At 38.5% G+C, this 27580-nt stretch overlaps 4 protein-coding genes across 4 annotated transcripts in view; 1 reads left to right on the forward strand and 3 right to left on the reverse strand.

Moving 5' to 3' along the window:
* Positions 1-35: 35 nt before the first annotated feature.
* LOC145466254 (repressor of RNA polymerase III transcription MAF1 homolog) lies at positions 36-6164 on the reverse strand. Its single transcript, XM_081449976.1, has 5 exons — positions 5559-6164; positions 4489-4950; positions 3908-4027; positions 3222-3302; positions 36-2619 (listed from the first exon to the last, which is right to left on the reverse strand). Exons 1-5 carry the CDS (start codon positions 5639-5641, stop codon positions 2595-2597), a joined length of 771 nt encoding a protein of 256 aa, XP_081306102.1. The 5' UTR covers positions 5642-6164; the 3' UTR covers positions 36-2594.
* An 810-nt stretch (positions 6165-6974) lies between these two features.
* LOC145464948 (calcium and integrin-binding family member 2-like) lies at positions 6975-17599 on the reverse strand. Its single transcript, XM_081448761.1, has 8 exons — positions 15500-17599; positions 15377-15411; positions 14173-14287; positions 13573-13677; positions 13103-13145; positions 12750-12856; positions 7652-7740; positions 6975-7322 (listed from the first exon to the last, which is right to left on the reverse strand). The coding sequence occupies exons 1-8, from the start codon at positions 15548-15550 to the stop codon at positions 7301-7303; spliced, it is 567 nt and encodes a 188-aa protein (XP_081304887.1). The 5' UTR covers positions 15551-17599; the 3' UTR covers positions 6975-7300.
* Positions 17600-19366: 1767 nt separating this feature from the next.
* Positions 19367-22012, reverse strand: LOC145464947 (uncharacterized). The gene has a single exon (XM_081448760.1). The coding sequence runs from the start codon at positions 20974-20976 to the stop codon at positions 20302-20304; it is 675 nt and encodes a 224-aa protein (XP_081304886.1). The 5' UTR covers positions 20977-22012; the 3' UTR covers positions 19367-20301.
* A 1976-nt stretch (positions 22013-23988) lies between these two features.
* The window catches only part of LOC145464946 (serine/threonine-protein kinase PDIK1L-like), a 3926-nt gene continuing 334 nt past the window's right edge, over positions 23989-27580 (forward strand). The window contains exon 1 of the mRNA XM_081448759.1: positions 23989-27580. This exon is cut by the window's right edge and continues 334 nt beyond it. Within this exon, the coding sequence (XP_081304885.1) occupies positions 24545-25594 (1050 nt within the window). The 5' untranslated portion in view covers positions 23989-24544 and the 3' untranslated portion in view covers positions 25595-27580.

Below are 27580 nucleotides of genomic sequence, written 5' to 3' on the forward strand. Positions count from 1 at the left end.
ATCCAGTTAAAGTAAATGAAATACAGTAAACTATATATCATAAGTACAGCTTTTATTAATTTCATTCTGGCTACATCCAGAGAACTATATGGGTACAACAAGTACTTGCAACATTGTTCAATATAAACCAACACAAAATAAGCAAGTAACTAATACCTTTTGAACTAACCAGCAATACTTTTTTCACATATAGCAATATTTAACCTGCTAAAAATTATAGTTGCCTAGATCCCGGAATCCTTCATTTGACAAAAGCCAATCTGTTACAGGTCATGCAGTGTAAACGCAGATTTTGGTTAATACATTGTGAAATGGCAGAACAGGAAAAGGAAGGAAGGAAGGAACTAGGCAAGTAAAACAGTAAAATATCTATCACGTACACGTAACCCAAGAAAACTTCATGTCATATATAAAAACTTGTAAACTCTCTAAAATAGCCCCAGAAATATAATGTACAAGTTTTCCAAAGTTAAAACTAAAATAAAATGTAGTCCTGTTAAGGCTGTATAACTGGTTAAAGTACTTTAAAATAACTCAACCATAGAAATTCTGTATCATCACACTCAGTTATGTTTCTTTTACATGTTTTTTCATTAAACACAATCCTACTGTATATGTGGAGGAGGGGGAGTTCGTTGAAACTGTCTTCTTTGGAGCACAGCAGTACTCCCATACAATGTTTTATATGGGGACGTACCTTATGACAGGTTGCACTTTTTGTGCACCCAATCACTCATTCTCTCTGAAGGAAGAGTATATTTTTATTACGTTTGGACCAAGATAGAATCAATTTTTCTCAGCATACCTGATCATTTAACAATAGCAGTGAAAATGCACTTCCCAATTCTCTCTACCGCTCAGCCACAAATGAAGTCAAGTAAGGGGTTTGACATCCACTATTCTTATTTAAGTAGGCCATTTCTGTTCTGTAACAACCTGGAACAGGGTACCTTCCAAGGTCTCAGGCCAGGGTGGATAATGCTATCCACTGGTTAAATCAATATCCAACGGATAGCGTGATTTGTTTTGGCAACGCTTATCCACTAGAAAACGATTTATCCTGTCGATAGAGTTATCCAGCCTTCGAACAAATGGGGCCAAATTTATAAAACCATTTTTATGCAACTTGCTGCTTTTTAGTCACTGCTTTGTTTACTACCTTTGAGGTAACCTAGCTTTGACTTACAAATCTTCAAGACAGTAAGCAAACTCAAATTACACTTGAACCCTGGTTTTTCTTTTTCAGTTCACAATGACTTCTGATGAAAATGTGGAACTCACCTAAATGCTATGACTTTTATATTAGTCTTGTACTTAAGGAAAACAAAAAAGAAAATAATATTACATTTAATTAAATACTCTGAGCCTTCTCACCTTCTCATGCTATATAAAAAGAGAGAAACAGAGACTAAACATATTGTTCAGGACTCTCAATTCAGTTGTCAGAACCCTGCTATCATGAACTTGGTTATCTCAGGCTCAAATCATTTTCCACTGAACATGCTTTTCAGTCACTTACTATTGGCTATCTCAAACTGTTTTCATTTCCCTTGAGAGTTTCGGATGGCTGGGTTCAACAGCATTCATTGGAGCAATCGGCTGGCACTTTGTGATGTTCATTTAGATCATGTGCTAACAAAAAGTGATGTAGCTGATGGCATGTCCTGGGCTGTAGCGGAAAAAAAAAATTATGACCGAGGCAATGTCCATGGTTAAATTCTCTTCCGAGGTATTAAGCAGTGTTTTTCCTTCAAAGAAATGACTGAGGCAAGTGCCTCAGTTTGCCTCATACAGGCTATGGCCCTGATGTCTGTTGCCTTGTATGAAAACTCAAAATGCTTACAGAACTACTGTATATAGTATGGTCTCAATAGCATTCTTCATTTAACAGTACTTGACACGCATACCATATTTTTAATCAGTAGGTGCTCTGACATAAGCCATTTCTCATTTTTCCTTGCACACAAATACATATCATTCTCCACTGAGAACTGCACACACTACAATAATATTCCGGTCAACAGAAAATTAAAATTTCACGCAACCAAAACCTTAAAACTGCAAATGGCAACACCTAATTCGCCCAGTTTACATCTGATACATTTTTATCTCTTTTGGAGAATGTCTGAGCACAACTTACAGTTAAAATTGTAGAGAAGAGAAATTGTAATGAAAGAGTTGTTCTGTAAACACAAACCAAGTATCCATGCACCTGTTATGTTGCAGATTCATTAATAATAACTTAATTTAAAAATCTGTAGTCATAGCTAATTTTTCTTCTTTCTTACGACCAAATAACCTGCTGCATATAAAAGTCATGTAACAAGCCACAAAAAATGCTAGCATGTTCATGAATACATTATGAAATTGTGTACGGTAATGTATGGTAAAGTAAACATAAGAGTATATAATTAAAACAAGGTGAATAAAATTTTTATGAAACAAATCTCAAACAGTGCCAAATTTTTGAGAACAGCTCTCAAGACCAGCACATTTCTATCCTCTTCATAAACATATATACAAGTAGTCAAATTACAGTATGGTGCAAACTTAATCTAGAGACAACGGTGTTCACAGTTGCTGACCAGTGCCATCTAAGATATAAGTATTGGAGAATTCCTACACAAAAGGAAAAAAAAACAGTGCTTAGTGGTAGAAACCTCCCATCAGTCCTCTCCATGTTCAAACAATACAATACTGTATTTCTTATAACAAACAAGGCCAAAAAAACAAAACAAACGTTAACCTAACCCAGCATGCAAAGAAAGTTATGTCTGATAGTCAGGGACTATTGGATTTTGTAGTTGCGATAGACGATTCTGTCCTTTGCTTGCCTGTTGGGCTCGTACAGTAGTTTAAGGGAATTTAAAAAAAAAAAAAAATCAAATTACAGAAGTACTGTAAGAGATGAAATTATTGCACCAATTTAATTTTAAATTAAATAATCATTCTAGTAAGAAATTTTGGGAAGAAGGTGTTCACCTGCATTAGGTTTCATTTTGCTATGGTTCTGTCCAGTGTCAAAACAGATATATATATATATATATCTTGTTCCTGTAGGAAAATCCAAACTGCTGTGATGTAAGTATTGAAAAGACCCTAAGCCTTGTAATTTACTTGTTACTGGACAGTCAGAATAGCCAGAACAGCCATTAAATGATTACATCATGCTTGCCCTTTGAATGATTCAAACAACTACATGTACACACAATATACAGTACCTGCTAGTGGAGAACTCCTCAAACATTGTATCCATTGGTTCCATTTCAAACTGCTCATCGTCATCAGACTGGTATTGTGCACTTGAAACAACAAAAGAGAAGGTATTAGCATAGCACATATCAGGCTATAATTTACTAAAAGATGATAATCATAAATATATGAATCTAAATAAGGACAATCAAATTCTCAAGGTGCCAAAAATGTTTTAAGAGACTCTGATAGAAAACAAATGCTGATATGAGTGGCCTGAATGGCAAATGAGATGTACATCCTTGGCAAATTTCAACTCTAAATACAGTGTAATCTTGCTTTAAACTCATCACAAATAGATGAGCTTGGGAACTGGTGCCTGAAAGGTTAGTGGGGAGCAGAAGCCGTATGCGGAAGGGGAGGTATCCATGGCAACCCTGGAAGTGGGAACCACCCCCAAAAGCAGCTGCTAACTGGCACCGTAAACTATAGCTTAAAAATTAAATTAGGTGTGATTCACAAAAGCCAGCAACACCAAATACATTACTGTACATTGTACACTATTATAGACGACTCAGATTAGATACAAAAGGGACTACAAAGAAATGAATATGCAATTGATGCACAAAAATCACTGCAACCCAATTTCTTTTAAAGCAGAACAGCTATACATGTGTAGCCTGTACCTTATTTCTGGTCATATGGTAGTGCTTACCTTGTTGCCCTACACGTAAAAAACAATATTCTCTTCATCTTCTTGTTGTAGAAGAAATAGTTGAAGGACCAGAGACTTCCTTCTTCACCATAAGGGTCTGAGTCAAGATCAGGGTTATAACTAAACATAATAAAAAGAAAAAACTACTCAATGAATGTTTCTTCTTTGTGTAAGTATCATCAGCGCTATGTAAATACTAAGGTACACCTCAATACTGCAGGTAAAGTCTGCATTTGAGCCTAGTGGCCTACATGTAGTCCTGTTTCTGTAGCATAAAGTGACTGGGGGTAATTCTATCCCTACCGGATGGGATACTGGTCTAGAAATTTTGACGATGCCCATTTAAGCACCTGGGCTGAGAAAGGCACTGCCAAGGTAAAGAATCTTGCCCAAAAACACAAAACAATGACTGAGAAAACCCCAAAATGCTTGATTCAGTGTCCAGCACTAAATACTGTAGCTTCATATATATTCTGTTTTCACATTGTTAATCATCTATTAAACTAAAGAGTGGACAAGACATTCTGAAACGTATATAAAACTTAACCCAACAAAACTCTGTAACTATTTAACATGGTTACCTGTATATTTCACATTCGGCCAGATTAATCTCCTCATCAACAGCAGCCCACAGTCCAGACTTAAGAGCAACAAACGTTTCACCATTAATTGCTGACAAATTACCGTTGATTGCATCAACAACCAGCCGGAGGTTTGGTTCACGAGAAAATTCATGTGACTTTACATTACTGAAGTCGTAGTCTGGATTAAATGATGCATTAAGGGTGGAAATCAGGTAGAATAACATCTTGCGACTGATAGTGTCACACAGCACTGCTTCCTCTTGACTTCCTGTGCTTAAGCTTCTTTGCCGTGCATTAGCAAAGATTGCTGGGTAGCTGCTGTTGGTGGGTGATATGCTTCCTGGCTTTGTGGTTTGGGGTGGTGACAATGCCTGAAGCTCACTAGGTGTACTGCCTTCATTTAAAGTTTTGTATAGCTTCTTGTCATTGCCAGCCATCTTGCAAGAGTAACTTTCAATTCTAAAAGTTAAAGAATGATAAGGCAAGCAGATAAAAAAAATATATATAAATAAATGAGCTAATGGAATAGGAGTGCTTATTCAGAAAAACGGCACTTAATGGGGAGCACTTATTAGAAAGGGCATACATATCGGAAGGAGGGCTCTACATCAAATCATTACAGTTCTAATTAAAAACAGGAAACAGAAACTCCCTGAGCGGAACAATTGCTTTGAAATAAAAAACCTTCCTGAAAACTTCATTTTGTAATTCTTGCATCAGCTGAAAGAATTGTGGTTCAAGGGAAATCGCCCGCTGAGGAACTTTGACATACACGTATAATTCTCAATAAATATTGCGGGCCTGTAATATTTTGACAGTTCAGGAAAAAACATTGATTATGACAGCCAAGTCGATCTCTGCAAAGCTTCTGTTGAATTAACTTAAATTTTGAAGACGCACATTCAAAATTTAATTCTCATGTTGTTGGCACCAAGAAATTATGAATAGTAAGCTTAACATGAAGACTTAAGCTTAAGCTTAAGTTTACATGTACAAGTAAAATACAGAAGAGCTTTCCTTTCATGATAAGACATCTGCGATAAAAATAAACAAGCAGTATGTTTTACCTTCCATCGATTTGGCTGTCTCCTTTGTCCGTGGAAATGGCCGCACTAAGCGTATCCAATCGGGCATTTTCCAAAAGCTTCATGTTTTCGTCTTTCAAGTTGGACTTTAGGCCTTGAATATTCGCTTTCTTGTCACGAGAATCTTTCGACGTTACCTGTTCACCAAACTTCGCCTCTGGTCAGCTTAACAGAGTCTTTGTCGTTGCAACACCTGCTTACTACACGAACTAATAATCGGCTTCTTGTTAAAAGAATGGTATCGGGGCTTTCTTCCACTCTGGGCGCCAAATTTTTCCACAGAGAAACTGACAAAGGGTGTCCTCTCGCTCGGATGCATGAAGAAGTTTTCCTCCAGTGCTTAGAAACTCGATAACTCAACCCACAATATATTGTGAGCCAATACTAAGAAACGGTTAAAGTACAGCTGAAGTGACTTTGGAGGCTACAATGCTCAGAAATTACGAGAAAACTAGTTTTCGTCAACGAACAAAATGGCGGACGAGCGATTTGTTTGCAAACTAAAACTGAACGATGACGTCATTCAATGGTCATGAAAATAGAAAATGAGAGCGGATGAAAACAGGAAAGAAAAAACCGAAAAAAAAAAGAATGAATATGAGATTATAATCACGCTAAGGGTAGGTTGTAGATTATAGTCTCTTGGTTTAGGGCATAAGAGAGAAGAAATTGTTTTCGAAAATTTAAATTAGAACTAATTATGATGTTTTATTGGTTATAACTACAGCTCCCGCAATTATTGTGCAATGAATAGTAATTACACGTAACTGGAATTATTAATTGAGCAGGTGTTGTTAACCGTTTTGTTCGGCTGTTTTCATCCAGAACGCGGGATCGCGAAGCAAAATGCATTGAGAGGTGCGACGTTTCGAAATCAGAGTTGAAGAAATGGATGACAAAAAAGCTAAAAAGTTGGACGAATTGAAGTTATCAAAAGAAGAAAGAGCACAGCTTATTAAACAAGTTGTGGAGCGTCTTAGTAGCGCTGGATCGGGTAAAGTTGCAGATTCTAACAGAACCGGAGCTGCTAGAGAAATGGGAATTATGAACAGCTTTGCCTGGAGGGGATGGTAGTCTCCTCCGCCCCCCACGCCACGAGTGTGGGAGTGCCGTGGAGTCGACTTTGTGCAGTTGAGACCTGCAGCAGTCATGGGTTTGGAACGCATATTTGAATTCTCGCTACAGTGCTCTAGAAGAAAAGGAGAATAGCAACGCTAAACAAGAAAGTACAAATCAGGAACTAATGGAAAAGACCCTACTTCCCGTTTTTTTGCTATTTCTGTACCCTTATATTTTAATCAATGGAAGATTACGCCAAACATGTGAGTTAGTTTATTTACAGATGTAACATATCGCCGAAGTGAAAAGTCTAAACATTTAGGATAAAACACATGCCACTTGGTTTCAAGCTTTGACACTCCTTCCTTGGACTTTACCAGTTAAGTGGTTCTTTAGCTTCGCAAAGCAAGACTTGAGTTATATACAGTTACGCTTTACTCGGTATGAGTTAAATTTATAGAAATAAATAAATAAAACGGATATCGATTTATCGTGATATTGTGTCAAGCAGTAAATGAGACTCTGCTTTGTAATTTCCAACAATTGAAGGGAGAAATTTTTCAGCCCTGCGTTCTAACGCGATATTTACAGTATTCAAAGTCAGTTTCACATGAGAATTGTTCTAAGAGATTCTTGGGTCCACGCACTGGTCACTTTGACAAACTTTATATATGGATATGGAAATTGCTGCAAGAAACAAGATTCAGTTAACCTTTTTGCATGGAGACCGTCCTACAATTCGTCTTGTATCATGTCCTCGGTCCTTTCTGTTTCCTTTTTTTTCTTATTTTTCAGGTAATTAAAACTAGTCCCGAGTTTGTGTAGTCGCAAAGGAATTTAGTCTCTACTGCAAATTAAATTTTTCCAGGAATGAAACAGAATTGAAAGATAGTGTAGTTGATAGTTGAGAGCGGGAGAATAAGATTTCCTGAAATTCCAACTCCAATATGGGAAGAGTTAGAACACAGTGAAGCGAAAAGCGTAGAACCGTTGCCTGGGTTGATCGGTCAACTCACTTCATGAACTCAGGCGATCTTGCAATAACGTTTTCAAACTCTGCGTAGGATAAGTAGCCATTTTCATCCAGGTCTGCTTCTTCTAGCAGCTTGAAAGACAAAACAAAAATCATATGCATACATTTTTCATGATATGTTTTTTTTTTTATAACATCGAGTACGATGGGAGGTTCTTAATTCATGTAATTATTGAAATTAGTTTATCTTTGAAAGTGGACACTGTATTTCGGACTTTTGCGTTGAGCGTCATAAAACGTTTTGGACAATCTTTTACGTCTTGAACAGTTAATATAATGAACAACGACAGCAACAACAACAACAACAATTAACAACAACAAAACAGAAAGTAAATATATTAATTACAAAGGACGTGGAACTCCCTTCGTGACGGTAGATCACTTTAAATCGGCCCCCCTAATATTTCTAAAAGCTCTCCCTTGATTGCGTTCACGTAGTGTAGCGCAATCCTAATCCAGTTTGTATCGAGAATTCTTTGGACGGATTTGTTCGTCGATTTGGCCCCCTACAGCAGGGGCAAATTACATCATGAGCGCATGCACGCAGCTACGTATTAGATTCGAAGTGTGTATGATTTCTGCAAAGCTGCGTGCATTTTGACCCACTAACCTGATATACTATGGAGTATCTCATGAGGGCTAGCAGTATTATGTCGGTATATACACAAACCTTTAGGAGAGTGTGTGTACCAAGAAAATGCAAGTGACAAGCGGGCATACCACAAGAAAGCGTTTCATAAGTATTTTATACCATGCCATGGAAACTACAGTGGCCAATACGACACCGCGGAAATACGTTTTTTGGGGCGCGATACAGTATTTTGCCGGTCAGCGGTACACCTTAACACAACTACAAAATTTCTGCAACTTTTACATTGTTTACGCAGCGAGTCTTGTCGACAGTCAAAAAGATACAAAACTTAGAGCGCACACTGTAAACTTAGCTTTTAGACTCCGCTCATTTGTTGGTTAGTTCTCAGTTAATATTATATACTGTGCCAAAGCAAAACTGAACTTGCACACGGTGTGAAATTGTTGTTGTTTCGTGAAAGTTCATGGTCGCAAGCGGCGAGCCAGTGGCAATTTACGTTACGATGTGCGCTAAGGCTAAACCTAAGCAGCTTTTGTGTTGCTGTAGCGGTGTTCTGAGGACATCAACTTCTCAAGTTTGTTGAATTGATGGGCTTGAACCGTGTGAGTCGGTATGTCAACGGCATTTCGATCAAATTCGTCGGGAAGACAAGCTCGTGTTCATCCACTTGTTCGATTGAGGGCACTCGTGTAAGTAAACACGGTCATCCTGTCTCCACTCGGTATCACCGAATTATGGACCAAGTTGGCCGAAATCGAAGCAGTGCTTCGTATAAATCTTGCACACGTTGGTGTAACAAGTGTAGGACTGAATCCCTAAAAGGGTTCAAAATCTGGCCTCAACTCGGGGAAGAATTCACCGAGGTATGTTCTATCATAAATTATCCAATTTTAATTATACTGTACTTCAGTAAGCTTGAGGCTGGCGAAAATAAAATTTTAAATTTTCATGTTTATTATTGTTTCTTTGTTTCTTGTCATAACTTCGAATTATTGCAGTTTTGTATTTTGCTTTTAGCGCCTCTAAAGTGTGAAAATTATTTTAAACTAGTTGCATAGCTATTAGAGTTTAGAAAAAAAGCTATTTAGCTATTAGAAAAACCACAAGAAGTACATGACATCTGATTATCTAAAGATGGCAGAAGTCATGGAATACAAAGCTGTTAAAAGGGTAATTAAAAATACATGCATATGTTATTGCAAGACAATAAAAATACCATAAAATCTGGGTAATAACAACTTCCAATTAAAACTCAATAAATGAATTTCATTTTTAGTTATAAATAATAGGCTATCCCGCCCTGTATTCACAAAGCAATCTTCTGATTGTAAGGCCACCCAGATAATTTCTGACCACATTACCTTAGAGCCTGAGACTCTGTATAACTTTCTAAGATTAATATTTGTTTACATATTACTATTATCTGGATTTCCCAATAGAAAACTTCTCGTATTGTAAATTTTTTTCTATTTTGGCTCAGCAAAAATCCTTTTAGATACTGTCCATGGATGATTTCCACAACATCAATGCTGTAAAAACACCAACTGAGAGAACAGTGACCAATGCTCTCCATATGGCAACTCCTCTCCTGAACATTCAGCCATCTGTTGATGGTGGGGAGAGGCAGGGGGCAGGAGCCTGGGAGAATATGGGGCGGCAGCCCGGGAGAATAGGGGACAGGAATCCAGAGAGAAATGCAAAATGCTAATTTTTGTCATTCATTAAGGCTTCAAATACTTTCAAAAACAAGAACTGAAAATGTTACTTGACTTTCATTTAGTGTCTTTAGAGACTTCTAGGCCGACGGGCAAAGAAAAATTCACCCTTGGGCTCAAAATGAGGCCCAAAATGAAACCCTTTGACAGTGGTTACGTCATAGGTCATTCACTTGAAAGACATGGGTAAGAGTAGCCAGGCTGAAAATGAAGGAAAAGGAAATGCCCAAGGGGTGTGCAGCTAAATGACTAAGATATGTTTTGGGTCTCTTAATTTACAGGGGACAGGAGCAGGATGAACAAGGGTGGGAGTCAAGAGATAGAGGAATGGGAAGTGGGAGAACAGGGTATGGGAAGTGGGAGGTTCTGACTCCACCGTCTCTTCCCCCACTTGATGCAGTACCTTGTCCCTAAGTAAAAGGTAAAGTCTGCATAGAGCCAAGTGGCCCATCAGGCCAGGCTTATCTTCGGTTCTGTAGCATGAACCGACTAGGAGTATTTCTACTACCCCCTGCCAGATAGGATGCTAGTCGATCACAGGGTTACCCCCAGCATTATATTCACCAATACCCATATGTACACCTTTGTGGAGAGAAGCACCGTGAGAGTAAAAGTGTCTTGCCCAAAAACACAACACAATGTCCTTGACAAGGGCTCAAACACAGACCGCTTGATCCATTGCTGAGCGCACTAACCACAAGGCCACCGCACCTCCCACCTTGTCCCTTAGGCCTAACCTTAACCCTAAACCTAAAAAAAGGAGTCTGTAGACTTCAGTCAAGGTTATCTCTTTTATCACTTGTGTATTTGAGACAATTTCTAATTTCCTTGCTTTCTGCCATTCAGTTTACAGTACCAGAGCCTGATTTTAAGTGATTCGTAACTACTGACGGAACTTGTTTTTGCAACTTACAACTTCAGACTTTGCACAAAATTTCTCACTCGAGAAAAGCAATGTTGTAGAACTTAAGTGATGAACTAAATGCAAAAAATATTAATTTGTAAGAAATGTATCTGTTCTTTAATACATGCTTTTGTGTCTAGTATCTGAGTTGGATGTAGCGAAGATACATTACCAATGGTTTGTAGACGACAGTAAGCCAATTCAGAGACACAGTGACATAAACAAACCCACTTGTTAGCCAAATATCACAGGAAAAAAATAAATGCATATAATTATATAATTTATTGCCATCAGGTGCTATAATGTCTTGTAATAAAGTAGTTGCAAGTTAAGTAAGAATCTTACAGAAGGGAGGATGATACAATATTATGACTAAGGGAATCATAATTAACTTCATATTGATTCAAAGTACGTGATATGTACATGTCTGATTCATTAAGCACATACAATGTAAAAATTATTTTGTAGTGATTGAGCAAAGCTCATCTGAATTAAATTAAATGAAAGGAAAAACAACAGTCAATTATTTATATCAGTTGATACACTGCACATGTAAGATTGGGAAATAGAAATCGAAAAGCTTCAAATGACTGAGAAAACAACATAAACTAGTGGGTTTCATTGAAGAGTTGATTACTGCCTCTCTGAAATGTTGAATGTCTTTTCAGCATCAAAAGATGTGAAACTTGACCACATCCCATAAGTGGAAGCGGTTTCGTGTAAACAAATTCAGGTGTTTGGGCATTTTAAAATATTTAGTTACCTGTGCATACATGTACAAGGAAACGGCCTTGAAAATTTCCATGTACTATCAACATGTAATCGATGTAAACAAAAAAGACCTCAAGCGAGGAAAAATGGTCTATGAACCGAACATATTGAGCGGTGTTGAATGTTTTCAGTATTTCCAGCGTTCGCTGCCGCCAACAAATCACAATATTTTCGATCTCTACTCCCTTCGCAAACGCCACCATCATATATAAATGTAGGCTTAAACAATCTTTAATGATAGAGAAATATCTTGTGAATGAAATGAACAAATGTTTTATTCTGACAACAAACGGCAGGTACAAAAAAATTATTTCACCTGTTCCAAAAGGCGCAGAAAGTCAGAAAAGTGATAGAAACGCCAAACAAGCCAGTCTTTAACGACAAATTCTTATCAAAGTTTCTTTGACGCGTTGCGAAATATAATCTAAATGAACAAGCACCACATGTCGGCGCAAAGTGAGTGTGAATAAAACGGTCCCGACTTACATGCACCTTAACCACTTCACGCAAATTACACTTGCAATCCAACTAGTCTTCAAAATCCTTGCAAAAGCTTCATACAGAACCAATCTTCTGCTTTGCTGGATACCCATCGTTGTTTTCGACAATTCTGAGGCGAGGGCGACTGAAGCAACACGATCCAGGCTCGAGTCAGCAAACTACACATTACTCCACACAAAATGACTCCCCTGTACCCCTATTCATTACCGGAACATTGTTTGAGTATTAAAAACCCATTTAAGGACGTCAAACTCACCAATAACGAGAAGTATCAAGGATATTTTCGACCTTAAAACGAACCAAAATACTGATCTCGGAGAACTGATCGATCGAAGGACAGCACAGCCTGATGGTGATGACCACTGACCAGTTACGGTGACGTCAAAAAACGTATTTCCGCGGTGTCGGCCAATACAACTTGAATGCGACACACACGTAACGCACGATGGGAAGGTTGGCTGCAATACCATCGACGACTTTCCTGATTCTGATTGGCTGTATTTTTTTATTGCATAATATAAATATATATGGAGTGGAGAGGAAACTGCGCTAAAAGCTTTTTCAAATTTCTTAAAAAAAGAAATGCTTATGACTATACCTTATCAGAAACAAACTCCATTTCCTCATCTGTAAGTTCATTAGCTGTGATGGCTCGCAAGGTTTGTTTGAGATCTTCCTTGCCGAGGTAGTCGTCCTGATCAAAGTCTTGATAGACGGAGAGAGCAGAAATAACGAATGAATACAAAAAGTATATGTGAAAACAGGCCGTTCCAAACATAATCGCAAACTGCCGTGTCAGCAGTTTTGCAAGAAATGTAGGTACGAATGTGGGTGTGGTGAATACATAACACAGAAACATAAGGTGCAAATCCACTAGCTATCCATTGAAGTGAGGTCTTCACAGCGTATGATAAACAAACGGTGAAACGACAGGTCATTTAGTAACTTTACCAAATATCTTGAACGCGTATTTTGTCTTGAGTTCTCTGGGAGCCTGTGGAAAGATCAGATCAGGAGAAAAATCTTTTCACTTTAAATTTAGACCCTGCCGTGAAGACTCCAGTAAAACCAGGAGTCATTATTATCGTTATTAACAATATACTGATTCGTTAGCGGCAACCACAGTAACGATAGAAACATAATAAACAACAAATTGGAGAAGAACTATGGTAGAACAAGAAAAAATCCGTGGAAACCTGTGGAATATCGAAGCAAACGTACAAAATGAAGCAGCGGGAAAACACGCCAGGACTGGTGATGGCTTTGCATATGATTGGCTGCGTAAGTGACGTATGTAAATTCTCTTTAACCAATCACAAGGCTTAAAAGAAGAAAACCAACTAAAGTAATCATGGACAGATTATTGACGACCCGCAGAGGAAAAACTGCTCTAAACATGGTCCCGTGCAATACGAACTTACTGACTCGCTCAGTACTGACATCATGTTGAGGAAATCGTCAAATGTCAAGCTGCCGTCCCGGTCAGGTGAAAAAACTTCACAGATTCGTCGTCTAAAGGGATTTTCCTGCCATAAAATATAAAACAAAGTACAGACTATAACAAATAAGTCAGTCACGGGATACTCAACTTATGAATGTAATAGCAATGGTTTTCGGTAGAGGCTAAGCGCAGTGTTAAGGCTTAGGCAGTGAGACCAGACATAGTTGCGTCTTCTTGTCAGCTTGCTTTGACAAAAGATCTTCTCTTCTTAGAATTTCTGTGATGCCGTTCTCATCAGAATCGTTAAACGCTTTTCGCAGCTTAACTTATGGCCGGCAAGTCTAAGCGGTCGCCTCACGGCTTTTTCACCGGAAAGATGATTTCGAAAACTTTGACAAGGCGAGAAAGCAGGAGGTCGCTCCTGGGAAAGTCATAACTCGCAGACCAATTTTGCCAAACGCGGTAAAACTAAGTTGCAAAGCCAAAGGAACGATTACGTTTAGCTTAGTGTGGAATTGGAAGTACGAACTAAGGAATATTGGTCATAGGAACACCGCTGGTGGTTCTAAGTGTGCCTTACTTTCAATTCTGGAAGTTGTTGGAGAAACTTATACTTCAACTTTGGTTGAACATCCAGTTCCGTGAAGTCCTCAGGTATAAGGTCTGTGTTCAGGTCTCTGTATCTCTGATGAATCCTAAGGAAAAATAAAATCAATAGCCAAGAGAGGAAGAGGGATAAGAAAGCTATTCCCAAGGTTATCATTTTTTAGAGTTGGAACCCAGTTCTCCCACCGATAATTTTGCCACACGCGTTGCGGGAATGTTTTCGTGTGAGGGTGAACATTTTTGTAAACCCGCGTGCTGTCCAAGTGATAAAATTAAAATTCGTTTCAGCTTTTTCTAGGCTTTTCTGGGACTTACAAAACTGGGAGTGATGTGAAGATTACCTTGGGAAATAAGGCCTCTTACTTTTCATCTTCTGTTACAATAGCCATAGCTTGATAATCATTTCAGGGGCTTCGAATAAAATCTCAGGGGAGATTACTGCTTTCCCGGGCTTTGACTGAACTAGTCATGTTTACATAGCCTACTGCAAACAAGAGACTGGGGCAGAGCGCAAACGTTTACAAGCGTGAACGAGATTCACAACTAGATCAGATCTAAACTCGAGAGAGTAAAATAAGCACTTCGCTTGCAGCTCGAGTGTTAACATCGAGCTATGTTAGTACCAGGGACAAATTTATATTTGTCTAGTCTTATTATTGAAAATTTAAAGAAATACTGAGGAAATAAATCATTGCACTTGAGTGTATGACCATGATGTATTAATTAAATCCTTGTCTTGCATCTTACAACTGAAGTTAGAAAATCGAACCTAATTAGGCTGAATATTTGCTGCAGATTTGCATATGTTTGTCCGTATTGAAACTAATTTCCATCCTTGCCAGCTACAAAATGTTGTGGGATCCTCGGATATTATGCACCATCGTTTTATAAGCCAATTAATGTCTGGGTCTCTATTAAATGATGTGGCTAAATATGTTATTTTAAGCTCATCTCAGTCGCCAAATTCTCATTGTGCTAGAAATTGGTGGAGTGCCCCTTTACAAAATAGTTGGTTTATATTAAGATATGCGATTCTGTTCTTATATTTCGGCTGTGGTCTACCTCACGCGAAGCATGCTACAGGCAGCGTTGAAATAATGACAGTAAAGAATTGAAAACATCCTTTTAAAGATAAACATTAGCCATGATACTGGAGTTGAAACACCGGAGAGACCTACCTTAAAATATCATTTCGATTAAAGTAAGTGCAATCCTAAACAGGAAAAAAGTAAATATCGATCAGTTAAGAATGACGATTTAAGAAAAGGTTTAACGGCGAGAAATTATTAAAAATTGAAAACCTGATAGTCTTCGAGCTGGTCTTCCGTGAAAGCTGCCTGTTTGTTTCCCATGGTAAACTAAACGAACTATTTTGGAAAACTGTGTGGTAAGAAAACCGTGTGGCAAGAAAACTGTGCGGCAAGAAAACAAGTTTTCTTTTCCGAAGTGGATGGTATTGATTTAGTTTCACATCCGTGATCTCTTGCACCTGTTTTGCTCCGTTAGAAAAACTAAAACAAAACAAGGAATTACATTGGTACGTCTATTAAAAGACCATGTTGTTTGCATTTTTTGTTTGAATACCCGTTGTGTCTGCAGCTTATAAAGAGCTTCCATTTTGCATTATCCCCGCTGTTACCGACCTCATTTGTTAATAATTAATATCTTCTCGAAGAATTATTATAATCGTCCTTTTCTGACTCGAAATTATTCGCGCCGGATAACGTTGCGTGACTTGCGTGACTTTCAATTTGTTACCATGCAAGGAATTCAAGATCACACACTAGTAAAGGAAGATTGAAATGAAATGTACCGAGATTACGGAAACGATTCGTTAAAGTAGTGAATCATAGCTCGAAACCCTTAAACTTCTGCCAACCTTGTATGTCTTGTATCACTTTTCAAGAGAATCCAGGTGTGCACGTGGAAGAGAGAGAGATTCCAGATTATAAGCGCGCTCATGATCCTACCTTGTATGCTATTGACAAAGGTTTCTGTTTAACCTCCAACTTATAAAATAAATTCTTTGAGCGATATATTTTGGGTCGAGATACTTGAAATAAATTGAAATTTGAAAGCTTTCGTTTCCATTTCCCACTCCGTTTGAAGAAATTGCTTCGGCAGCCGAGACCTACAAGCTGTCACGTGGGCCGGCCAGCAACTGGAGGCGGGCAGGACGACATAAAAGAGAGGAGGTAAGGATTTTTACGTTAAATTACCTATTACCGATCTATTCTATGATTTTAATACAAAAAATAAAACAAAGGTTGTATGGCAGTGTAGTTAAAGCCGATATTTGCTTGACTTGACTACTTTGCTCAGATCTGCCCATGCTCGTGTCGCAATGATCAGCTGATGCTTATGTATAGGTCTAGCCAATGTTTAAAAAAGGCCTCGTGTTAAGTAGAAAGCAACATAATGAGCAATTTCCGAATTGCTTTTTAGCTCTTCTTCAAAACGAGTTCTGGTGCACAACCTTTCATATGGAAATGAGTTTGATTTGCAAGTAAACCTCATTTCCACATGAAAGGTTGTGCACCATGACTGACGTTTTGAAACTGAGGTTACAGCATCTCGGAAATGACTTCTATGTTAGGTTGGTTATGGTGTGATGATGTATGATGGTGATGTGTATACATTGATAATTTGGATCAAGTGTACTATTAAAAGGCATCCATGGTCAAGTGTCGATTAATACTAGGTCACTTAATGATACCCTCAATTAAATCTGCAATCGCCACTCAATCAAAATCCCGATCAATACTCGGCTAACACTCGATGTACGCTCGATTGAAAATGAGTGTCAACTGACTCACACACATCTATCAAAAATTAGTCGACTCTTGACCGACTGTTGATCAAGTGTCAACTGAAGTGTTGATTGAGTATCGATTGAGGGTTGATCAAGGGTATTGATTAAGGGTATCGATCAACATTTGACCATGGATGCCTTTAGCACACATAATTCCATTAATTTAGCCCTGGGGGAGCAGGGTGGGGCATAAGAATGTAGTCTTCATTCAAGCACCAGTGAAGCTGGAGATGAATTCTGCATTGGGTCGAAATGTCTCGTACAATAAGAGCTATATCATTTTTACTCTCCCTTGGTGAGGTGTTAGTCCATTAGAGAACACAGTGCAATGATCCCAGCTAACGCTTGAATCCAGGCTGCTCAAATTATGTAGAAATCCAGCTTGTTTACCATTTGGCCACTGTGTATCCTCCCAGTGAACAGAAAGGACCTGTGAAATGTTCCAGTGTCGTATGTATTTTCTCAAGTTATTAAGAAGGAATCCACCAGAAGTACGAGTAACAACTGGACAAAAGCTTTGTACTGAGATTATTTACATTGTATTCCAAACTTCTGTGTGACTGTTTTAAATATCTTCTCAAAAGAAATCATTTTTAAGAACACTAAATGTTGATAGGACATAATTATGTCTTTTCTTTTAAAGCCTTTCAAGCCTGAAAGATGTGTTTAAAGCCAGAGAAAGTTTTTTCTTGTTGATTCATGGCCAAAGCATGAAGGAGAAGGGTCATAACTTGATGTGAAAAGATGAAGATTTGTTTGTTACAGTAAGTATCAACTGATTATTATTAGTGCAGTTTTAAAACAAGATGCCTAATATACCTTTCACTCTTGACAAAAGAAAACTACTTGAGCAGAGTTGTCATAAAGTTGATGGCTTTATTGTTGGACTAAGTGGCTGATTTTGTCATCTGATTCAGGAGAATCAGAATAACAACCCTACAAAGCAGCAGAATAGCTCAGGTTCATGAACTACATGGTGATTTTCATTGGTAGCTGGCGACATTTGACAACGCTGGTTGAGTGAGCCGTACGTAGATAACAGCTTATAAAATTGGCCAGTGACAGACACATAAAAGATATAAAGTTACCGACAGCTAGAAAGTGGGCATACAATTTTCCATACTTCTCACTGCTCAATCTGGCCTGTTCTAATGTTTTGGTTCCTTAAGGAACAGCATAAGAACAAGCAAGAGCCTGGAAAAGGCTAGCAAACAAAATATGGCTTCTGTTTACAGCAGCTGGCCTAAAATCAAATTGGTAAGCATCCCATCTAGGGAGAGCAGTGATGCCATTAGTTGCTTTTAGTTCTGGAAATTATTTGGACTCCCAAGGCTTTAACATGTATCACATGTTTTGGTGTGTAGTGGTTATCTTGATATATGGTGCTGAACTATTTTCAGTTTTGTCCTGTGTTTGTAGGAATGCTTGCTAAAGATTTGGCTGATTGATGGACTCTTGTTCTTGACTTATGGAATTTAAATAAAACTGTAAAACTGTTACAGAAGCAATTCAGGTAAATTATAAAGTTACAGGGCTCCCTGCATTGGAAGAATGTGACAACAATGCATGCATTGCAAAATGGTAGGCCATTCATCGTAATTTTTGTTAAACCCTGTGTTTTATTTAGATGCTGCATGATGAATGAATGAATGAATGAATGAATGAATGAATGAATGAATGAATGAATGAATGAATGAATGAATGAATGAATGAATGAATGAATGAATGAATGAATGAATGAATGAATGAATGAATGAATGAATGAATGAATGAATGAATGAATGAATGAATGAATGAATGAATGAATGAATGAATGAATGAAAGACTTCATAAGTATTTGGCTTTAAAAAAAAAAACTAATTGGGGACACTATTTACACCATGATCACCTTAGAAACTTCTTGTATTTATAGGACCTCTATGTTGAGCAGGGTAGACATTGTGTGAGCCAGGGGCTTTGCGGGGTTCAACTGTGGTTTATTCACCACAATGTGAGATGTTGATCAGTCATCACAAGTGTGGGGCTTGTAATTCTGTTATATAGAATGACGACACCCCCCCCCCCTCCTCCCCACCCCCTAAAAGAAGAATAGATCAATATAAACCAAAACACTTTTGAAATGCCAAAACTCTTATGACTATTTCCTGCCTTTGCTCAAGTATTAGCTCAGGGCTTATTTTTAGCCTTTTCCTTTCATTGTTTTTCCAGCAGGGCATGTCAGCCCTACTCAAAAGCTGATGACTGGAAATGATCCTCCCTAGCCCCCTGTTGTTTTTTACAAACTTGGAGAATGAATACTGTCCAGGGGTGAAAATTTCTGGCAACATTTTGACTTTGTGGCATTTGCTCTTTGAAGATTATCAAGGTAAAAGTGAGGGACATAAAGAGTATAAATAACACAATATGACAAGAACTAGTAACAGTGCTTTTATTTCAACATACAATATTATTTTGTTCAGTATTACACAAACACCAGTGAATCTCACCAATGTTTCTTCACTACGAAGTAATGAAGAAACTAAAATCGGACTGTCTGTTGCAGCCTTTTGATTTTGTTGAGATTTTAAATACTATTTACAATCTTATCCATTAACAATGTTGCTAACAATAACAGCCACTTGGGTCAGGGTACTGTAAAAAAATTCCCCTGTATTCTCCCAAGATTTACATTGGCATTGAATTTTTATTGTAACAAAGTTCTTAGGGTTGAATAGCACAATTTTTTATTCACATTTGCTTGTCTTGTGTTTTATTTTTTTTTTTGTGACAAAAATATTTAATTTTTTTCAATAATTTTCTTTTGTTATTTTTCTTTGAATTTCTTTTTTTTTTTTTTGGCTTCAGTATGTCCATCTTAAATACACGTTATAACAGGTTTGTTATACGAACGTTAAGCATTTGTTACGCTTCTGTACATACATGTGATTGATTGACATTTCTTCCACTTAGTCAGCGGTTTTACCACAACATAAACAAGAATAACTCATTACGTCACGCAACGTTCGGAAACGTTCTGCGACGTCGGCTCGTTATGCGCGAGAAGAAAACCACATGAAAAGCGACGGGCTAAAATGTCCACGGTTGATAGTAAAATCTTTAAAACAACAACGAGCCTGTTACCTATGATAAGTTCACTCATTCTGAGCTAAAGATCGCAGATCGCGTACGAAGTCAAGTTCTTCGCACGCTAGCGAATTCACAACTTTTCCGTTCTACTTGTACATGTACAATGCGTTTCTAATCTAGTTTCTCTAAGAGCAAACCCTTTCCTCGTGGAAAGATACGTCTAGTTCATGTTTCTAAAGGGCTGATCTTGAGGACTCGTCCTGGCATCTTGGAAACTTGGGCCAAAAGCTTCACGTACTTGTTCTTGAAGAAATCCCGCTCGCGGGCGGTGACAGCCAGCTGCCTTTGCACTTGTTCCAGCTCTTTCATTAAGTTATCTCTTGTGATTTCAAGATTGTTCTTATTCTCGATTCGTCGCATTCTGGAATGCTGCGCGTAGCTCCTGTTTTTCAGTGTCCTTCGTTTTTGCTTCACTTGTGCAACCTCCTCCTTTGACAGCCCCCTAAGTTTCAGGAGGGTGTTTATCTCTTTAACACCAAGCTCTCGCAGCTCTTTGTCTGTAAACAGAGCTACTTTGGCGCTCATTTCTTGCGGAAAAAAGTGTCCGGTGCTTGTAGAGCTGCTTTCAGACAGAGATGGGCTCAAAATCGATTGCTCTGAGGCTTTATCGTCTTGTTCATCGTCTTCGTAAATGTGTTGTGGTTGAAAGGTCTCGCTAAGCCATGCGGGCATCCCGTTTAGGTCCAGGGTTGATTCTGGGACACTTTGCGCGCTTTCTTGTTTCTCTTCCGAGGTGAACCAGAAGTGGCCTAGCTCTGAAAAATCCATGTTGCCGACAAGAACTTCGTCATCATTAAAGGATCTGGAGATGTCGCTGCTGTTAAGGTTTGTTGGCATCATGTTGAAAGTTTAAAATCAGTTGGTAATGAGCGGCGCCAAAAATCACTGCAAATCGGCTCTTCCGTAGGCACAAAGAAGTTGAATTGGATTGGATGGCTTTCGGATGGACTGCAAAGCGGAGGAACGGAGAGTCTTTCACGAATGACAATCACAGACTCGATCACAACACGTGCGTTCAGTTCGAAGGGATCGCTAGAAATGAAGAGCTGTTTTATAGGTGACCGGTTTAAACCAGTGCAAGAGCCTACAAAGATTGCACCACGAATGGATCAAGTTTTTATTTATTGGCATGACGTAGTGTTTCTAAAAACGGTTCTTTTGTTTAAGAACGGACGTTTGACCAATCATACGAGAGAACAGCGGGCATGTCCGGGCAGTCACCATGGCGACGCTGATTACGAACGAAAACGGGGAATCCCCTAGCACTGCGTTACGTGACAGATTTTGACAGACTTTTAAAAACGTTTGAATTATGCGGAATTTTCTCTCGATTCTGTGGGTTAAGAAGTTAACGTTTGGGTCGTAAATGGTTTTGAAGGCGACGAAATTCTTTTTTTTTTTCTTCATTCGTTTTTAGATCGCGAGAGAGACATAGAGAAAGAGCACCTGCAGTAATGTTACATACCAGTGGTGCAACTAGAATATATACAATCAAATTTATTGAACAAATTTACCCGCTCGGAAATAAGCCCATCAGCGACACCGTAAACAGCTGTAAACAACGCCATGGAAAAACTGTGACAATTTTGAGCGAAGAGAACGCGGTACATGGACTGTCAAAATTCTTTCAGATCCCCTCGTTTCAATTAAAGACTCAAAGCAAAGCTGCCTGACTTGTTTTTGTGATCAACAGACCGAAGAAAAGTGACACGTCACCATAAATGCCGTGGATCTTTCCAACTACTCCGTTAAAACATTGATATACCCTCTAGATCTTATTGTTTGCCTGATCTGTTCTTTGACGAAACGTTTAATTATAGACATGACTTGTCCTTGCCATGTAAATTCGTTTAACAGAATTTCCATTACTGGAGAGCGCTTCGTTGACAATATATAAAAGTCTTTTATATTAAAACATGTACCTATTTCGATGTTTTTTTTTTTTGTCTTCAGCATTTTCGTAAAATCTAAGAAAATCTGATAGCTTTAAAGCGGAGTCATAGTTCACCTGCCAATGCAAATTCAATTTCATTTGACAATTTTAATGAAATTATTTGTCACTTCCCGAATTAGCCTTCGAATTTTTGATTGAGACAATAGTTTGGGAATATTCAAGTGTGAAGTGAAAATTTAGGCCCGTAAGATACAATCACTTTGCGCTGGTTATTTCATCAATTACATGTAAAACACTTCGACCGTCAAAGTCAGTTGACAAAATTACGATCGGGAAATGTGAATTGAGTTTTTACCCAAAAAGGATACGATTTAGACCTGTTTGTTTGGCGCGAGAAAACAATAGGGGCCAAGGGGTGATGCTCATTGATCAGAAGCGGCACAAAACGATCTTAGCAACTTAGCTCAGAGGAGAAAAATGAGAATGTGAGGCGCTAGATGGGCTAAAATGTTTCCATATACGTCGAAGAGAACTGAAATAAAATTGCATAGTAATTGATGAATTGGTATTAAAGTCACGCGTATCGAAACGCACGCGACAGACAGGAAAGGACGCTACGTTTACAATGTCCGTTGAATGTAGCATTTCTTTTAGAGGTGAATAGACGAAAAAGATTCCTGCGTTGTGCAGGCCAAAAAAAAACAAAAAAAACTGCGATTCCTTCGTTTCATCTGCGCTCGCCTTCTCCTTCGTTAATTATAAATGCGTGCGCCCTAATAAATGAATATTTTCCACGTGGGTCCGTAGCTGTCGTCCACGAAATGACGGCTGGTTTATTGAGATGTGATAATAAACTAACAGTGAAGGCTATTAAAAACCATGAAACATGGAATAGTACACTGATATGAGAGAGGATACCTTCTCTTGGTCACTTAATCGGTATAGCCTTGAGTTTATTTATCAGGGAAATGTGAATGTTTAGTGTGTGTCCGAGCAAAATTTGCCTAGCTTTGCCCGGTTCTGCCTTTTGTTTACTCTGACGTCATTGTGTTATTTCTTCTCCAGTCTCACTGCACCTTCCGAAGCAACATACTGGGAACGAGGCTGAACTTTAGTGGTTTTAAAATATCAAATTACGTCGTTTTTCGTCACTGCACTGATCAGTAATCTGTACCCTTACTCAGAGTCAATAAATTGTACAACTAGACCCATATGACCTAAGTGTAATTACTAAAATTCTATTTTCGTTCTGAGTCTTAGGGAATAAAACAAAAGCTTTTCGTTCAACCCTAAAAGAACATCCATGTGAGTCTTTTCTTTTCTTCCCCTCATCCTGAAGTCAAGGTAGATTTTTAATATGTCGTAGTTATGAATGGTAAGGTGTATATTGGTTTTACTGCATTTTTTGTTGATTGGATAATTTTCAGACACGCATATTCTTTTCTACGTTACTGGCTCTGCCACCTATTTTAAGCAACATTTGGACATACCTACGTATATCGCAATATACATTCATGCCCAATATACCCAGGTATGATGATTTGATTTTGTATAATCAGAGCTTCAAGTTAAGCTTTTAGTCAACTAGCAAAGTTTTTCTAGTAAGATTTTTTTCCCACTAGTAAACCAGCAAATTTTTTACTTACGAGGTTACATTCTCTTTGGAGTGAATTCTGGAAATCAACTTGGTTTGATACCGACTTCAAAGGCTCGAGGTCTTCATTGCCATTCTCGTTCGCATAAGAGGTCGAGGGCCTCTTGAAGGAGACAGGTATTTTAGGCAAGTCCCAAGGCAACGAAAAACAACAACGCGAATGTGCAGATGGATGGTATATGACAAAACCGCTGGCCGGTGGCTCACACGTGCTCTTTTCGGCTGCTGTTTGTCTTAGATGTCGTTCATAGTCTCTTTCTTGGCATTGAATGGTTTTCTTGAAATGTTTTGCAGACATGGACGTTTCTTAATTGCAAATGTTTGCTAGTGTGTATATATTTCTCCCGCAAAGCCAAAAACAAAACACTCGCATTAGCCTTAGCATTAAGGTGTGATTAGCGTTAATGTCGAGCTCTGTAGAATAGATTTTTACTTGGCAAATCGTACGGCTGACCCATTAGGAGTTGAAGGCGACAGACGATGGCGAGGCGATGAAAATAGTTGCAATATTTTTAATATGGGAAACTTAAAAATTCGACCACGTTTTAAAGTCGAGTTTCGTCCCGACTGATTACTTTGAACATTGCGATAAATACTCGTTGATTTGTCATTTAGTGTTTTTTAATTCCATAGACTGAAAAATCTAAGACGTGCGATAATTATAATATACGTGATAGGAGAAACACATGATATTGCTTCAGTTTTTCAACAGCAAAGTAAAATATTGCTTTTGTGTTCAAAATAAACATGCCTTTTATATTGGATTATCTTGCAATCGACTTAAGTGGCGATGTTGACCGAGTTCTTAAAGATGTGAGAAAACTTCATGCGAAGTTAAGTGCCTGGCGCCTGTGAAAAACATGTCTTCCAACACAGTTGCTTCTTTCCCCATCGGCCAAGTAATAGTTGTCGAGGGAATCGAGCTTGAGATACAGAGACAACTTGGAAGTGGTGCTTTTGGTGTTGTATTCAAGGCAAGAGACCTTCTTGCTAGTGATTCTGTTTGTTACGCTCTGAAAGATGTCGTGTGTTTGAACCCATTGTCCATTGGCAAGGCAATCAGCGAAGTTGAAACACTCCGTCGGGTGAATCATGACTTCATCGTTAAAATCATAGCGGCTGACCAGTTTGAAGACTCTCGAGGGGGATTTCACGTGCTGATCTTAACTGAATACTGTTCTGGTGGTACCTTGAACGACAGACTGTCTCAACCCAGTAGTGAAGAGAAAACCCTAAAATGGCTGAGTCAAATGGCGAGTGCGTTGAACTATCTCCACTCTTGTCAAATCGTTCACCGTGATTTAAAACCAGATAACGTTTTGCTAACGGATTCCACGAGAGAGGATTTGAAACTTGGCGACTTTGGCTTGGCAAGAGAGTTTTTGGCTCTGAAAAGAGTGGATTTACCATGTTCGAACCGTGGTTTAGCGCAGTATTATATGCGTTCGGGGACTGGTCCAGCTCACTGGATGGCTCCAGAGGTATTTACTTGCCACTATACTGAAAAAGCAGACATTTTTTCCTTGGGAGTGTTATTTAACGCGATTCTTGTGCGAGACTTTGCTTTCTCCAACAACGAGAAGCGATGGTACGGCGCCTTTGTGAAGGTTTCAGGCGAGGTTAAGATTGGTCTCGGATACGCTATGGCAGTGCTCGGCCGCGCTGCAATGACCGAATTCACTCACGGTTATCTGCTGAATGAGGAGAATGGATTCCGAACTTTGATCTTGGATACTTTGAATTATGTCCCGCACGAACGGCCCCGAGCGGAGGAAATCTACTACAGAATCGAGGAGATTGCCACCGGTATTCGCCTGCAATGGTCAGATGAAGAGAACCTTCACACTCAACGCTCAAAAACAGGAAAAGTGCGACGGTCAAGAATCAGGGACAACTGTTCTATTGCCTAGTTCGTTTACAGATATGAAATCAAATCAACCGCTGATCCAGAGGGCAAGCCAATATTACAAAAGAAAAATGTTCGCTTACATGCCTGTGTGTATAAGTTTTAAAATCCTCAGATATTATATATCAAAAATACTGAAATTAACTGCTGTATAGCTTTTTGTGATCAATTAATTATAATGGTACAATTTCCGTCTACATGCTAATATACTTGATTAAACACGCTAAATTTTTTACAAGTCACCGAAAATGTAAAGAATGTTGGTTGAAAATTATAAATATAACCATGAGGATAATATTGGAAGTTTAAGAGAAGTGTGAATGTTTCCGATTCCGTTGTGAGGGAGATTGAAACAAATTGCAAATTAGATCGCAAAGGTTTTTAATTTTTGGAAAAGGACAGAAGGGAACGGCAGCAAAAATTTTCTAGACGCGACGTATAGCGTAACTTTCTCTCAGTGTTAGGAACGTCAGCAACTAATGTTTGAAGAAAGGTAGGGACATCATGTCGCGCGAAAGTCTTGTCATCTAGGTATTCTATTGATTATTCCAGTCTGCACGCAGGCTGTAACCAAAGCTAAACTGGGAGAGCATCACTACCGGATTGCAATGGCTTGCAATAGTGGAATATCGTAGGAGATAATGCCTATTTATTTCGCGAGAGTCTGTCTTTCGCTAATTTCATGAATCGTTTACTAAGTATTTGCCAAAATTAACTTAATGAGAAGTACGGTTGTCCACAATATTATTGCACTGGTTTAGTACAACACATGTTTACTGTAGGACATGAAGTTATTGGGTGTACCGAAAACTGTTGCACCAGACAATTTAATCGGGCTGTCTTGCACGGTTTTTCAGTCACCGAAATGTCAACTTCGCGAAAATCAAAATTATTAAACTTTTGTTGGTTCTGATTTCTTGTAGAATTCATTATGGTAGTCCTTACGTTAGTTGCAATCTCTTTGCCTAAAAGAACTAAACTAAAAAAGATCAGAATTTCCAGTGTTATGTTGCTTTTTCGATTGACTGTAGAAGGTTGTTTTGTTTTGTTTGGTTTTTGTAAAAAATAAGCTAGAAAAAGGTTCAAAAAGCTAGTAGGTGCCCAAATTAATCAGGACCAAACGCTTGGCCATGATTTGGTTTAAGCGCGTTTTCCCGCTCTTGACACCAGTTCCGTTTTCTGGCGTTGAATTCCGATTGGCTCATTACATCATTTCTATTGGTTGTTGTATATGGTTGGCGAAATGGTGCAAAATTCACAAAGTTTATATTCATTCACATTTAATGTCGTTATTATTATTCACGAATATATTTATTCACATTCAGCAACTTAATTAATATTCAATAAATATACTAATTCACATTTAACGACGTATTTCGTATTCACGAATATATTTACTCACATTCACGGGATGTATTCATTCACATTCAACGGTTTATATTCATTCACATTCACGATCGAAATATTGGTTCAACACGGTGCAATATTCATTCAACATTTTCTGCGCACCGCCTTCGCGCATCATTAGGTCCCAGCTCACGCTCTACAATTTCTGAACGCAATATGGCGGACGAAGGAAGCCTTATTATATGAAGGAGTAGAACAAAGACAAATGACCCCAAACATACACAACTGAACATAAACATTACATGGGCTAGAGGAGATAACAGACTGCTCGATGATTTCAGATGAGCAAGTAGATAATCTCGTAAAACGTTTTATGAGTGATCATGGGACTTTGCTCGGGTATTCCTTGGTGACCGGACATCTTCGATCATTATAGGTCTCAGAGTTCAACGGGATGGAATCAGGGAGAGTATTGACCGCGTTGACCCTGGAAACTCTAGAATCCGCTGGGCTGTCGTAATTTCTAGGAGAGCGTATTCTGTGGCTGCTCCAAATAGCTTGTGGCATATTGACGGACACCATAGCCTGGTTCTTGTCAAGCGTGGGGGTATTGATGATTTTCCTTTAATTAACCTTTAATCTT

This window comes from Orbicella franksi, chromosome 13 (assembly GCF_964199315.1).
Source record: "Orbicella franksi chromosome 13, jaOrbFran1.1, whole genome shotgun sequence".
NCBI lineage: Eukaryota > Metazoa > Cnidaria > Anthozoa > Scleractinia > Merulinidae > Orbicella > Orbicella franksi.

Excerpts from the sequence above, each read along its gene's own strand:
- LOC145464947 (XM_081448760.1), bottom strand. The coding sequence starts at position 20,976 with ATGATGCCAACAAACCTTAACAGCAGCGACATCTCCAGATCCTTTAAT.
- LOC145466254 (XM_081449976.1), bottom strand. The coding sequence starts at position 5,641 with ATGAAGCTTTTGGAAAATGCCCGATTGGATACGCTTAGTGCGGCCATT. Across the intron at positions 4,028-4,488 it reads GCCGAATGTGAAATATACAG|TTATAACCCTGATCTTGACT; the intron begins GTAACCATGTTA and ends TATTATGTTTAG. Across the intron at positions 2,620-3,221 it reads GAGGAGTTCTCCACTAGCAG|GAATTCTCCAATACTTATAT; the intron begins GTACTGTATATT and ends CCTTTTGTGTAG.
- LOC145464948 (XM_081448761.1), bottom strand. The coding sequence starts at position 15,550 with ATGGGAAACAAACAGGCAGCTTTCACGGAAGACCAGCTCGAAGACTAT. Across the intron at positions 15,412-15,499 it reads ACCAGCTCGAAGACTATCAG|GATTGCACTTACTTTAATCG; the intron begins GTTTTCAATTTT and ends TTTCCTGTTTAG. Across the intron at positions 7,741-12,749 it reads TGGAGTTTGTTTCTGATAAG|CTGCTAGAAGAAGCAGACCT; the intron begins GTATAGTCATAA and ends TTGTCTTTCAAG.